Below are 15849 nucleotides of genomic sequence, written 5' to 3' on the forward strand. Positions count from 1 at the left end.
ATCTCTGTCACACTGCTGCTGCTAAGTCGCTTCAGTTGTGTCCAACTCTGTGCAACCCCATAGACAGCAGCCCACCAGGCTCCCCGGTCCCTGGGATTCTCCAGGCAAGAACACTGGAGTGGGTTGCCATTTCCTTCTCCAGTGCATGAAAGTGAAAAGGGAAAGTGAAGTCGCTCAGTCGGGTCCGACTCTTAGTGACCCCATGGCCTGCAGCCTACCAGGCTTCTCCGTCCATGGGATTTTCCAAGCAAGCGTACTGGAGTGGGGTGCCACTGCCTTCTAGACCCATTTAAATTGTTGAAAAGCCATATGTCCATCATCTCAGAAAGTTCTAGAGGATAGTGTTGCTCTAGAAAACTATCACCAAGTTTTCTTAGTGTTCATACTCATTGATCTCATTGATTCTAGCGACCACTTCAGAGTGGATGCCAAGCAGCACAGGTTCCTCACTAGTAATCGGTGAAAGTAACATCTGTTTTATAAAGTAAACAACACATATAAAATGTAAAAAGAGTTTCACCTTTCAGACTAGGGTTTTTCTCTGAAAAAATCTAAAAGCTTTCCATTTTTTAAATTAATTATTTCTTTGGCTGCATCCAGTCTCAGTTGCCGCATGCCCACTCTCCAATGGCTTTGGGTTGTGGCATGCAGCTTTAGTTACCCCATGACATGTGGGGTCCCGGTTCCCAGACCAGGGATTGAACCCATGTCCCCTGAATTATAAGGCAGATTCTTAACCAGTGGACCACCAGCAAAGTCTTTAAGAGCTTTAGATCTTTTTAATCATTTTTTAAAGTGGTGGGATGTTTGGAAAAGTTTATTGTTCTGCTCTTCAGAAAAGCTATATGAAGAGTTTTAACTTTTTCTTTTCTACATTAATGAAATAGTTAATAAAATGGGTCCCAGTAGGTCCCTATCCCTCCCAAAGACCACCAAAATCAATCACAAAACCATGCTAACTCACACTAAGACACACCCTTCCAAATGAACAGAAAAATCAAATAGAAAAACAGAAACTCCCACAAGGCAGTTAGATGACTCAATTTACTTTGTTCTCTATGACAACTGCTGTTTAGGTTTAATTATTCGATACAACTTCATAGCATCTTAATATCCGTGTCAGCACCCTCTCTGCAGGTCTTTCCAATTACATCTCTGCAGAGAAGTAGGGGTGAGACTACCTGGGTTTCTGTGAAAATTAAAGGGTTTGGAGATTAGTAGCTTCCAAATTAGCAGGCTCAGAGGTAGGACACATGACTCTGTTCTTAGTCCCCAGCGAAAGCAATTAACAAGAAGGGTAACAGGAATACGGTTCTTTTTCCCTGGGAGTCTGGCACCTTCCTTCCTTCCAGAGACATCATGCTGACAGTGCAAAGTGCTTTTAGGATCCTTTAATCCAAATTGGTTGCTCAAATTCCCCACGGTTGCTGTGTATCAAGGGCACCACAGAGCAAACTGGTGGGAGGTTCTCCACTCCTTCATCTTCATGGCAAAAGAAGGAGTGGGTTTTAGAAAGAAGGAACCACATCATCCCCTTATCATAAATCCAGATTCCCCTTCAGTAAAGATCACTTCGGCACCAAGACAGTGCCTGGCACAGCATGCACCTGGCAGAAGTTTAGTAAACCTTTATTGAACAAGTGAGTGCATGAAAGCCAGGCACAGAGAAGGTATTCAATAAATATGTGTGCGATGAATGAAGAGAAACACCAAGACAGTGTCCTAGGTGCTGGGGCGGGGGGCATGATATTTCTCGTGGAATGACTGTATGATAGACTCATACAGTATGAAGCAGGGTGGTGTAATGAGCCCAACAAGGCCCTGTGCTCATAATCCCACTTAATGAGAGGCCGTGGCCAAGTCACTTGGAATCAGCCAAACGGGGAACAGCTTCCCCAATGGGAAAAAAAAAAAAAAAAAGGAGTAATATCTACTTACCTTGCATGATTTTTCATGCATTATTAAAACAAAATGTAAATAAATCACTTAGCACAAGGCCCAACATATGGAAGGAATGAAACAGAAAGCTGGTAAAAATTTCTAGTAAGTAGGAGCTTTCCTTTAGGTTCACCATGTGTCCAGTACTGTGCCACACATTCTAAATGTATGACCTCATAAGATTCTCAAACCAGCCCTACGAGGTAGGCACGATTCGTACCTCTTACAGGTAAGAAAACATGAGCAGTGGGTGAGGACAGGCTAAGAGCTGAGGCGGGATTCGAACCCAGGTTAATACATGCAGTGCATACTCCTATTCGCTGTACGATATTTTCCACTATTCTAGAATCAGTGAACACTTAGAAGCTTAGACGCTGAAACAGGCACTTTGCATGCAGTTTTGTTGTTGTTGTTTTTAATCGAATCCACTCCAAAGTCCCGTGAGGCTGGGAAATCCATGCATCTGAGGCTCAGAGAAGTTCTGTGACAAGCCCAAAATCACCAGGGGCGGGGACTGCAAACACCCCCTCGCTCACCACCCTGGTCCTGGGAAGCCTCCGCTCAGCGCTCACAAACCCGCAATCTCTGCACTTAGATGTCCCCAGGCAGACCCCACTCCTTTTATCCACGAGAGGAACCCCGAAACCTCGCCAATGGCAGCCCCAACCACCCCCATCGATAATCCAAGCTCCCCTCGCCCGCTCGGGTCTGACAGCTCCTGGCCACCCTCTTGCCTACCTAACCAGCCGGGCTGGGGGTCGCCCCGACGTCCCCGAGACAGACCCGGCCGCGTGGGGGAGGGGAACCAGGAAGGGCGCATGCTCGGAAGGCCCCACTGGCCCCCAGCTCACCTGGGAATCGCGGAATTCCACCACCACGTTCTCGCTGCTCCATCGCGCCGCCATCACCCGCGCCCAGCCGCGGGGGCCGCAGGACAACGCGCTCCCACCCCCTGCACTCGCGTTCCCGGGCTCAGTAAGCTACACGCAGCCTTCAGGTCCGCCCTGCCACGCCCCGCCCGTCTGGCCACACGCCATTGGCTCACACACCACTGGGTACGCCCCCTCTTCTCGGTTCCTCCAATTGCGGTACCGTGCCGGCCCCGAGACGGGCACGCCCCCTCTTCCGTCACTCTGCTCGAGCCACCCTCGCTTCTCCGGGCGGTGAAGACATGCCCCCATGCCGCAAGCTCTGCCGGGAGTTGTAGTCCAAGGTTGAGCCGCAACCAAGGCAGAGCTTGTAGGTTAGGATTTGGCGCAGAGGAGGGAGATATTCCCCTCTGCCCGGGGTCCTTGGCAAGGCCCAGGCCGTGGATAACCAAAGCTGGACATTCAGTTCAGTTCAGTTCAGTCGCTCAGTCGTGTCCGACTCTTTGCGACCCCATGAATCGCAGCACGTCAGGCCTCCCTGTCCATCATCAACTCCCGAAGTTTACCCAAACTTACGTCCATCGAGTCGGTGATGCCATCCAGCCATTTCATCCTCTGTCGTCCCCTTTTTCTCCTGCCCCCAATCCCTCCCAGCATCAGAGTCTTTTCAAATGAGACAACTCTTCGCATGAGGTGGCCAAAGTATTGGAGTTTCAGCTTCAGCATCAGTCCTTCCAATGAATACCCAGGACTGAATCCTTTAGGGTGTACTGGTTGGATCTCCTTGCAGTCCAAGCGACTGTCAAGAGTCTTCTCCAACACCACAGTTCAAAAGCATCAATTCTTCGGCGCTCAGCCTTCTTCACAGTCCAACTCTCACATCCATACATGACCACAGGAAAAACCATAGCCTTGACTAGATGAACCTTTGTTGGCAAAGTAATGTCTCTGCTTTTGACTATGCTATCTAGGTTGGTCATAACTTTCCTTCCAAGGAGTAAGCGTCTTTTAATTTCATGGCTGCAGTCACCATGTGCACTGATTCTGGAGCCCAGAAAAATAAAGTCTGACACTGTTTCCACTGTTTCCCCATCTATTTCCCATGAAGTGATGGGACCGGATGCCATGATCTTCGTTTTCTGAATGTTGAGCTTTAAGCCAACTTTTTCACTCTCCACTTTCACTTTCATCAAGAGGCTTTTGAGTTCCTCTTCACTTTCTGCCATAAGGGTGGTGACATCTGCATATCTGAGGTTATTGATATTTCTCACTGCAATCATTAGTGCAGACCAGTGGTTACCAGACCCAGCTGCAGGGAAAGACTGAGGGAACAGGAGAAGGGGGCGACGAAGGATGAGATGGTTGGGAGGCATCATCAAAACGAGGGACATGAGTTTGAGCAAACTGAGAGATAATGAAATTTAGGGAAGCCTGGCGTGCTGCCGTCCATGGGGTCGCAGAGTCCAAAGAAAGGCACACAACTTAGCCACTGAATAGCAACAATGGTTACTTCTTCCCCAGAGGCCTGCCACAAAGGCATTGAAAAGCGCCAACATACGAGTCGTTTCTGGAGTGGGTAGCTACTGCCCTCTCCAGGAAATCTTCCCAATCCAGGGACTGAACCCAGGTCTCCCGCACTGCAGGCAGATTCTTCACCCTTTTAGCCACCAGGGAAGCCCATACAGTACAGCAGTGCCTGCCAAAGTATCCACAGACGGAGGGGGAGTGTGCTTCTGAAGGCAAAACAATTTTCATAGTGATCCTAAGAAGTTACTTGTCTTTTCTACTGTGTTTCACCAGTGTACAGTGGAGTTTTCCAGAGGGTACGTGATACATATTTGTAACACACTGAACGAAGCAGATGTGAAAATACAGAGGTTTTCTATTAAGCCAGCTATTAAGGAGACCTGCCACTCTTCTCACTAAAGCTTTTTTGTTTTGGAAAATAAAGTTATTTTTCACTTATAAAATGTCTTAGTAATGTTAATATTTTATATTAATTGAGCAACTGAACAACAACAATGTTAATATGCATTGATGTTTAAATGAAATAATTTTTTTAAGTCTTCAGTTTTAATTTCTAATGTACTAAATATAGCCCACATAAAAGTTTGGGGGGATCATTAGTAATTTTTAGGAGTTAAAGGGATCTTGAGATCCAAAAGTTAGAGAACTGCTGTGCTAGCATGGGGAATGGTTATTAAGTTCTCTTTTTCAGCCTCAGCCTTTCAAATCCTGGACTTAACTGGCTTAGCCTCAATCTCTCCATCAGTTCAATTCAGTTCAATTCAGTTGCTCAGTCGTGTCCGAGTCTTTGTGACCCCCACGGACTGCAGCATGCCAGGCCTCCCTGCCCATCACCAACTCCCAGAGTTTACTCAAACTCATGTCCATTGAGTTGGTGATGTCATCCAACAATCTCACCTCTGTCGAGGAGACTCCTGCCTTCAATCTTTCCCAGCATCAGAGTCTTTCAAATGAGTCAGCTCTTTGAATCAGGTGGCCAAAGTATTGGAGTTTCAGCTTCAACATCAGTCCTTCCAATGAACATTCAGGACTGATTTCCTTTAGGATGGACTGGTTGGATCTCCTTGCAGTCCAAGGGACTCTCAAGAGTCTTCTCCAACACCACAGTTCAAAAGCATCAATTCTTCGGCACTCAGCTTTCTTTACAGTCCAACTCTCACATCCATATATGACTACTGGAAAAACCATAGCCTTGGCTAGACGGACCTTTGTTGACAAATGTCTCTGCTTTTTAACATGCTGTCTAGGTTGGTCATAACTTTCTTTCCAAGGAGTAAGCATCTTTTAATTTCATGGCTGTAGTCACCATCTGCAGTGATTTTGGAGCCCCCAAAATAAAGTCTGACACTGTTTCCACTGTTTCCCCATCTATTTCCCATGAAGTGATGGCACCCGATGCCATGATCATAGCTTTCTGAATGTTGAGCTTTAAGCCAACTTTTTCATTCTCCTCTTTCACTTTCATCAACAGGCTCTTTAGTTCCTCTTCACTTTCTGCCATAAGGGTGGTGTCATCTGCATATCTGAGGTTATTGATATTTCTCCCAGCAATCTTGATTCCAGCTTGTGCTTCCTCCAGCCCAGCATTTCTCATGATGTACTCTGCACATAAGTTAAATAAGCAGGGTGACAATATACAGCCTTGATGAACTCCTTTTCCTATTTGGAACCAGTCTATTGTTCCATGTCCAGTTCTAACTGTTGCTTCCTGACCTGCATACAGATTTCTCAAGAGGCAGGTCAGGTAGTCTGGTATTCCCATCTCTTTCAGAATTTTCCACAGTTTCTCGTGATCCACACAGTCAAAGGCTTTGGCATAGTCAATAAAGCAGAAATAGATGTTTTTCTGGAACTCTCTTGCTTTTTCGATGATCCAGCGGATGTTGGCAATTTGATCTCTGGTTCCTGTGCCTTTTCTAAAACCAGCTTGAACATCTGGAAGTTCGTGGTTCACATATTGTTGAAGCCTGGCTTGGAGAATTTTGAGCATTACTTTGCTAGCGTGAGATGAGTGCAATTGTGTGGTAGTTTGAGCATTCTTTGGCATTGCCTTTCTTTGGGACAATTTCTCTATAGAAGGAAGAAATTCATTTGGTTGTGGTAAGGAGTTAAGCAAGCACAGGGCCTGGAATGTAGTGAATACTCAAGTGTAAGCTATCATTATTGTTGTTAAAATTATAGCTATTTCTACATGCAAGTTGTGACATGAATAGAGATGAGAAGGCTTCCTTTCCCTCTTGGAGTGTGGATTTAATGGGAAGATGGACTTGTCAGTGCGTTAGGAAGACCAACTCATGCCTGGAAACTGCTCAGTGTGCGCAAACAGGGACACAAGAGTATACACTTAGCAGAACTGTGTTTTATGAAAGCAATGTCCCAGAAGAAAGCAGCTTAAATGGGAGACCTGACATAACATCCCTAAGACAGTAACATTTGAGCTTTACAGTATAATTTTATGATTTTTGATGGAGTCCTCTAGGGAAGGAAAGATGCTAAAGCTGAAACTCCAGTACTTTGGCCACCTCATGGGAAGAGTTGACTCATTGGAAAAGACTCTGATGCTGGGAGGGACTGGGGGCAGGAGGAGAAGGGGACAACAGAGGATGAGATGGCTGGATGGCATCACTGACTCGATGGATGTGAGTCTGAGTGAACTCCGGGAGTTTGTGACGGACAGGGAGGCCTGGCGTGCTGCGATTCATGGGGTCGCAAAGAGTCGGACACGACTGAGCGACTGATCTGATCTGATCTGATCAGTGTTATAAAGTGTGAAGAGCAGGATGTGTTCCAAAGACATAAAACAGTTCCCCAATTAACACACACGATACTGTGGCTTATTCCTTTCTTTCAATATACACATCAATTTGTAACTCAATATTTATTTGTTTACTGAATAGTTTCAAGCTTTCGAAGGACAGGGACCAGGTCTGTTTTGTTCAGCCTTGCATGGTGACAGCAAGTACAGTACTCCATGAATACTGGTCCAATGAATAAAGGCAAGAAGTGTATGTGATGCCCCCCAGTGCTGTCTACATCAAAAGGATGTCTTCTATGAAAGCAAGGTCCTTACTTGTAACTCCTTACACCCAGAAAGTAACACAGAATCACAACAGTGGTCCCTAAAATCCCTTGCTTTCTTTCTCGTTCACCCATCAGACATACTCACCCAACCCAGTCCTTAAACATCTCCTCCAGCCCTGGCCTCCAAACTCCTGCACTGGACTTTCTTCCTACCTTACAGTTTGTTCCCAATTCTCCATCAAAAAAGCTAAATACTGCTCTGGAGAGAAGGGTATCAGCTCAAAGAGCCAGGAAGGGGGAAAACTGCAAGCCAGAGTCAAGGGCAGGAGATTGAAAGATAACCCAGGAATGGGTTCCCATTCTCCAGGGAATCTTCCCAACCAGGGATCAAACCCGTATCTCCTGCTTGGCAGGCGGATTCTTTACCACTGAGCCACCATCTGAGAAGCCCTAGGATGTAGTTGCTCGTTACTCAGTCATGTCCCACTCTTTGTGACCCCACGGACTGCAGCATGCCAGGCCTCCCTGTCTTTCACCATCTCCTAGAAGCTGCTCAAACTTAAGTCCATTGAATCAGTGATGCCATCCAACTAAAACCATTTATCAGGGTTTGGGACTCAGACCCATGTGGCCAGGACTCAAAGCCAGCCAAAACCCAGTTTGGGACTTAAACCCACATGGTTGGGACTCAAATCCAGCCAAAAGCCACAGTACCTGGTTTCAGGACCTAATGAAGCTCAGGTTCTTGATGTCTCATCACAGAAAGAATTCAGTGAAAGATTTACAAAGTGACAGCTAAGAAGTGGGTTTATTCAGATACAGAGAGAAACACACTCTACAGAGTGTGGGCCATCACAGACAGAGGGTGAGTACCATGAAATGTGACATGGTTAGTTTTTATAGGCTGGGTAATTTCATATGCTAATGAGTGGGAGGATTATTCCAACTATTTTGGGGAATGGGTGGAGATTTCCAGGATTTGGGCCACTGCCGACTCCTTGGTCTTTTAACAGTGCCATGGAACTGTCATGGCACCTCTGGGTGTGTCATTCACTTGCTGATCCAGGATTAAGATCTAGTCTTGTCTGCCATCTTGGTCCCATTTGATTCTAATCTGTTTATGTTGTGTCCTTGGGCTATGTCTTTCTTTCAAAAGTTATGCCCTGCCCCTTTTCCTCCTGTTACATTCACCCCTCAGAGATTTTACTCCCATAATCTTATGGTAAAAAGAAGGGCAAAGGTCCATCTTCTGTAATTGCCTGGAGGCTGAGTAGGGGCCTTGACCCTGCCTATCAGGGAGTGAAACTCTCTGAATACCTGATATAGGGGCCCCAGGGGCAGGGCAGCTCCTTGTCTTAGTCTACTTGGGCTGAAATCCCTACAGCCAGCATCTGGATGTAGGATTATTGTAACTGGTTCCTTAGTCTTCCTATGTATCTTTTTGAAGATGAAGCATTTTTGTATCAGCACCAGTGTAAAGAAATATCTATAAATGACAAAAAAACCCCTCAAAAGACATGGTCAAACATCTGATTACAGTGTACAATAAACTATGGTTACAATAACCAGAATTAAAATGATCACATTTAACATAACATACCAAATAAGGCTAGTTATTAGTTGTGTCACGCGAGTGTATGTTCCTCGGTTCTTTCTCTCGTCACAACAAAGATTTGGAGCAACGGACATTAAAGCCCTCGGCGCGTCACAGCTCTCAGGTCTTGGACAAACCCTGCTACAGCTCTTAGGCAAATCAGTGTTACAGCTCTATTTTATTTAGAAGATAGCAGGAGAGAGAGAGAGAGAGAGAGAGAAAGAAAAGAGCGTATGCACGTGGGAGAGAGAGTCTGAGAGAAAGCACTTTGGCTCCTCCTTTTATATGTTTTTTCCTCCACCTGGGCCTGCCCTATGCAAATTGGGCTTAGCCAGGAGTGCTGTTTGTTCTGCCTGACATTTTCACTCTGGTCCTCGGACCTTCCTTGTCTTTTAGCCACCGCCATTTTGGACTCCTTTTCCCTATTCTACCTACCTAACAGTTAAATACTTCTCTTTGATATACCTCAAGAGCCCAAAGTTAGTTTTTAGTCAGATAAGATCACAAGTCACTGGAAGACAATACTTATCCTCTAACCTAAAGATTTTTTTCCCTAAAGATCTCAAAAGCAAATATAAATCACTTACAGGCTAAGAAACTCATCTCAATTTGTTTGTCAAAAGTAGCATTTGAAGAATACTTCAGAGAAAAAAACCAAATCCAGTCTTGTCTTAGCCTATTCCTAACAAAATCCATTTACCCAACTAAATTGAATCCAATCTTAGAAAATCATGATCATGTGTAACTCTTTGCCTATATTCATCACACCAAAATGCTTAAACCACTTTCAATACCAGATATCAGTTTTGTCTTGAATATTTTTCAGATAACATTAGCCTGAAACTCATTCTGGCCAGATTATTTTGTATTTTTGAGTATTTATATGAGTATTTAATTTTCTTTAAGTCGAGCTCGTTTACGAATTTTTGGAAATATCACACATCTCTAACACATACAGGCACATCAGATCAGATCAGTTGCTTAGTTGTGTCCGACTCTTTGCAACCCCATGAATTGCAGCACGCCAGGCCTCCCGGTCCGTCACCAACTCCCAGAGTTCACTCTCACGTCCATCGAGTCGGTGATGCCATCCAGCCATCTCATCCTCTGTTGTCCCCTTCTCCTTCTGCCCCCAATGCCTCCCAGCATCAGAGTCTTTTCCAATGAGTCAACTGTTCACATGAGGTGGCCAAACTACTGGAGTTTCAGCTTTAGCATCATTCCTTCCAAAGAAATCCCAGAGCTGATCTCCCTCAGAATGGACTGGTTGGATCTCCTTGCAGTCCAAGGGACTCTCAAGAGTCTTCTCCAACACCACAGTTCAAAAGCATCAATTCTTCGGCGCTCAGCCTTCTTCACAGTCCAACTCTCACATCCATACATTACCACAGGAAAAACCATAGCCTTGACTAGACGAAACTTTGTTGGCAAAGTAATGTCTCTGCTTTTGACTATGCTATCTAGGTTGGTCATAACTTTCCTTCCAAGGAGTAAGTGTCTTTTAATTTCATGGCTGATGTCACCATCTGCAGTGATTTTGGAGCCCAGAAAAATAAAGTCTGACACTGTTTCCACTGTTTCCCCATCTATTTCCCATGAAGTGATGGGACCGGATGCCATGATCTTCGTCTTCTGAATGTTGAGCTTTAAGCCAACTTTTTCACTCTCCACTTTCACTTTCATCAAGAGGCTTTTGAGTTCCTCTTCACTTTCTGCCATAAGGATGGTGTCATCTGCATATCTGAGGTTATTGATATTTCTCCCGGCAATCTTGATTCCAGCTTGTGTTTCTTCTAGTCCAGCGTTTCTCATGAGGTACTCTGCATATATATAAGTTAAATAAACAGGGTGACAATATACAGCCTTGATGAACTCCTTTTCCTATTTGGAACCAGTCTATTGTTCCATGTCCAGTTCTAACTGTTGCTTCCTGACCTGCATACAAATTTCTCAAGAGGCAGATCAGGTGTTCTGGTATTCCCATCTCTTTCAGAATTTTCCACAGTTTATTGTGATCCACACAGTCAAAGGCTTTGGCATAGTCAATAAAGCAGAAATAGATGTTTTTCTGGAACTCTTTTGCTTTTTCTATGATCCAGCAGATGTTGGCAATTTGATCTCTGGTTCCTGTGCCTTTTCTAAAACCAGCTTGAACATCAGGAAGTTCACAGTTCACATATTGCTGAAGCCTGGCTTGGAGAATTTTGAGCATTACTTTACTAGCGTGTGAGATGAGTGCAATTGTGCGGTAGTTTGAGCATTCTTTGGCACTGCCTTTCTTTGGGATTGGAAAGAAAACTGACCTTTTCCAGTCCTGTGGCCACTTCTGAGTTTTCCAAATTTGCTGGCATACTAAGTGCAGCACTTTCAGAGCATCATCTTTCAGGATTTGGAATAGCTCAACTGGAATTCCATCACCTCCACTAGCTTTGTTCGTAATGATGCTGTCTAAGGCCCACTTGACTTCACATTCCAGGATGTCTGGCTCTAGGTCATTGATCACACCATCGTGATTATCTGGGTTGTGAAGATCTTTTTTGTACAGTTCTTCTGTGTATTCTTGCCATCTCTTCTTAATATCTTCTGTTTCTGTTAGGTCCATACCATTTCTGTCCTTTATCGAGCTCATCTTTGCATGAAATGTTCCTTTGGTGTCTCTGATTTTCTTGAAGAGATCCCTAGTCTTTCCCATTCTGTTATTTTCCTCTATTTCTTTGCATTGATGGCTGAGGAAGGCTTTTTTATCTCTTCTTGCTATTCTTTGGAACTCTGCATTCAGATGCCTATATCTTTCCTTTTCTCCTTTGCTTTTCGCTTCTCTTCTTTTCACAGCTATTTGTAAGGCCTCCCCAGACAGCCATTTTGCTTTTTTGCATTTCTTTTCCATGGGGATGGTCTTGATCCCTGTCTCCTGTACAATGTCATGAACCTCATTCCATAGTTCATCAGGCACTCTATCTATCAGATCTAGGCCCTTAAATCTATTTCTCACTTCCACTGTATAATCATAAGGGATTTGATTTAGGTCATATCTGAATGGTTTAGTGGTTTTCCCTACTTTCTTCAATTTAAGTCTGATTTTGGCAATAAGGAGTTCATGGTCTGAGCCACAGGCAGCTCCTGGTCTTGTTTTTGCTGACTGTATAGAGCTTCTCCATCTTTGGCTGCAAAGAATATAATCAATCTGATTTCGGTGTTGACCATCTGATGATGTCCATGTATAGAGTCTTCTCTTGTGTTGTTGGAAGAGGGTGTTTGTTATGACCAGTGCATTTTCTTGGCAAAACTCTATTAGTCTTTGCCCTGCTTCATTCTGTATTCCAAGGCCAAATTTGCCTGTTACTCCAGGTGTTTCTTGACTTCCTACTTTTGCATTCCAGTCCCCTATAATGAAAAGGACATCTTTTTTGGGTGTTAGTTCTAAAAGGTCTTGTAGGTCTTCATAGAACCATTCACCTTCAGCTTCTTCAGTGTTACTGGTTGAGGCATAGACTTGGATTACTGTGATATTGAATGGTTTGCCTTGGAAACAAACAGAGATCATTCTGTCGTTTTTGAGATTGCATCCAAGTACTGCATTTTGGACTCTTTTGTTGACCATGATGGCTACTCCATTTCTTCTGAGGGATTCCTGCCCGCAGTAGTAGATATAATGGTCATCTAAGTTAAGTTCACCCATTCTAGCCCATTTCAGTTTGCTGATTCCTAGAATGTCGACATTCACTCTTGCCATCTCTTGTTTGACCACTTCCAATTTGCCTTGATTCATGGACCTGACATTCCAGGTTCCTATGCAATATTGTTCTTTATAGCATCGGACCTTGGTTCTATCAGCAGTCACATCCACAGCTGGGTATTGTTTTTGCTTTGGCTCCATCCCTTCATTCTTTCTGGAGTTGGGCACCTACTGACCTGGGGAGTTTCTCTTTCAGTATCCTATCATTTTGCCTTTTCATACTGTTCATGGGGTTCTCAAGGCAAGAATACTGAAGTGGTTTGCCATTCTCTTCTCCAGTGAACCACATTCTGTCAGATCTCTCTACCATGACTCTCCCATCTTGGGTTGCCCCATGGGCATGGCTTAGTTTCATTGAGTTAGACAAGGCTATGGTCCTAGTGTGATTAGATTGACTAGTTTTCTGTGAGTACTTACCCCTAACCTAAAGATTTTTTCCCTAAAGATCTCAAAAGCAAATATAAATCACTTACAGGCTAAGAAACTCATCTCAATTTGTTTGTCAAAAGTAGCATTTGAAGAATACTTCAGAGAAAAAAACCAAATCCAGTCTTGTCTTAGCCTATTCCTAACAAAATCCATTTACCCAACTAAATTGAATCCAATCTTAGAAAATCATGATCATGTGTAACTCTTTGCCTATATTCATCACACCAAAATGCTTAAACCACTTTCAATACCAGATATCAGTTTTGTCTTGAATATTTTTCAGATAACATTAGCCTGAAACTCATTCTGGCCAGATTATTTTGTATTTTTGAGTATTTATATGAGTATTTAATTTCTTTAAGTCAAGCTCGTTTACGAATTTTTGGAAATATCACACATCTATAACACATATGGGCACATATGAACACACAAACACAGAGACCTCATAGTACCTGTTCCAGAATTTCAGCCGAGATCTTGAGAACCCAAACAATTTTTCCAAAATAACTCCTAAATCCAGGAGAGGTTCAATATCATTTTGTATATAGTGATGTAATTTTAAAGATGGGATTATCTTCTTAATTAAGTTCTTTGTTACTCCTTTTCTGTCCATGTGGGAAAAGTCTCTACCCATCCAAAGAATGTGTCTACCTTTACCAATAAATATTTGCATCCTCTGGACTTGCGCATCTGAGTAAAATCAGTTTGCCAGTTTTCCAGGTTTTCTTGGTGTTGAATGGGTCTAAATAATGGAGGAGGGTGTGGCATTGTTCTGGGATTATTTTGTAAACAAGTGTCACATGATTTGGTAATCTAGGCCACCACCATTTTCATTCCTTTACCCACAAACAATCTTTATAGTAAATTCTAAAGAGCTTTCCAAAGAGCTTCATTACATCCATAGCAGGTAGTTTCATATAAAGCCTTGATTACTTTCCATTGGTGAGCTTGTGAAATCATCATCTTTTCACCTAACATATACCATCCCTTTAGACTTATTAACCCCCTATTTTTAGCCCAGTTTTCTTCCTTGGTGCTCAGACAGTGAAGCGTCTACCTGCAATGGAGGAGACCCAGGTTCTATCCCTGGGTTGGGAAGATACCCTGGAGAAGGAAATGGCAACCCATTCTAGTACTCTTGCCTGGATAGAGGAGCCTAGTGGGCTACAGTCCATGGAGTCGAAAGAGTCAGGCACGACCGAGCAACTTCACTTTCACTTTTCTCCCTTGGCTTAGCAAGGCTGTGGCATTTCCTCTGTCAAGCCTAGGACTTTTAAAACTGCCTGTGTTTTTATCTGTTGGTATATAAGCTGCTTTGTTTGCTTCTTGGACAGCTCGGTGATTTCCTTTTCCAATTTCAGGGAATCTGAGACTGATGTCCTCTCCAGTGAACAGACATTTCTTGAGGATCTTGTGTAGTAACCACTGGCTGGACTCTTTGGCCAGATCTGGAACCTCGATATTCTGCATTCCAGGGCCTATTAAGGCTTCTATCTCAACTTCAGATTCAATCTGTCCCTTTCTGTTTTTTGTTAAAATCATTTGGCGATGAGGGTGGTCCCTTTGCCCCTCCAGAAACAGAGTGGCCCCTAACTTAGTTAATAAATCTCTTCCCATTAAAGGGATGGGGCAATCAGGCACAAACAGAAACAAATGTAAGAACAACTGGCCATTAGCATTTCCCAAAATGAGTTCTAGGAAAGTGTGCCCCTGTTTCTTCTCTAACAACCCCATTACATATTCCTTATGATTGCTAAGGTTTCCAATCCTTTGGGTTAAGACTGAGAAGGTTGCACAAGTGTCTATAAGAAATTCTACCAAGCGGCCAGCCACATCAATGATCACCCGAGGCTGGACATTGGTTATGTAAACAGTGTCTCTAGGCAGAGCCACTTTTGGCCTTGGGCCCCATTGGGTCTTCTGATTGCAAAACCATCAATGGCTGAGGGGCCCTGTCACTTCCTGGCATCTGTGGAATTCCCTCTGCCAACGCCCTGGCTGTTTACAAAGGACACCTTGACCACAGGCCTTCCTCCAGTGCCTTTTGTCCACACAGGGTACACTGGCCTTGTACGGGTACCCATGGGCCTTGTGGTCTGCCAGAACCAGATTGGCCCAGAAAGGGCAGCCTCCTGATTGGTTGTCTCTGAGCAGACAAAGCCATTGCAATCATTTGGGTCTCTTGCATATTTCTCTGGGTGTGTTCAGCCTTTTTGGCCATATCACTATTGTTGAAAACTGAATAAGCCAATTGGAGCAAATCGTTCACTGGAGTCTGAGGGCCAGCAGTTGCTCTCTGAATTTTGTGCCTATGTCTGGGGCAGACTGGACTATGAAATGTGTAGCCAAGAGGGCCTGTCCCTCAGGGGACAGGAGGAATCTACATTTGTGTACTTGTTAAAAGTGAAAAGAAAGTGAAAGTTAGTCACACAGTCGTGTGCGACTCTTTGAGATCCCATGGACTATAGCCCACCAGGCTTCTCCATCCATAGAATTCTCCAGGGAAGAGTACTGGAGTGGGTTGCCATTTCCTTCTCCAGGGGATCTTCCTGACCCAGGAAGATCAAACCCGGATCTCCTGCATTGCAGGTGGATTCTTTACCATCTGAGCTACTAGGGAAGCCCCATACTGCCTAAAAGCCTCCACTAATCTCCTTTGGAAGACTGCAGGATTTTCATCCTGTCCCTGTTGGAGCTCTTTCACCTTTTCATAATTAACAGGTTTTACTGTAATT

At 44.1% G+C, this 15849-nt stretch overlaps 1 protein-coding gene across 14 annotated transcripts in view; it reads right to left on the bottom strand.

The window, feature by feature from the left end:
• Positions 1–2951, bottom strand: part of WDR59 (WD repeat domain 59) — an 84129-nt gene extending 81178 nt beyond the window's left edge. For all 14 annotated transcript variants that reach the window (XM_086349882.1, XM_086349879.1, XM_086349889.1 and 11 more), the window contains exon 1: positions 2790–2951. Coding sequence is in view for 4 of the 14 variants with exons in the window: in XM_086349883.1 (XP_086206009.1) it covers positions 2790–2843 (54 nt within the window). In the remaining 10 variants the exon portion in view is untranslated. The remainder of the gene's footprint in view (positions 1–2789) is intronic.
• Between the last annotated feature and the right edge of the window lie 12898 nt (positions 2952–15849).

The sequence above is a fragment of the Bos grunniens genome, chromosome 18, assembly GCF_055505025.1.
Source record: "Bos grunniens cultivar Pamir isolate PY7600 chromosome 18, Bosgru_T2T1.0, whole genome shotgun sequence".
NCBI lineage: Eukaryota > Metazoa > Chordata > Mammalia > Artiodactyla > Bovidae > Bos > Bos grunniens.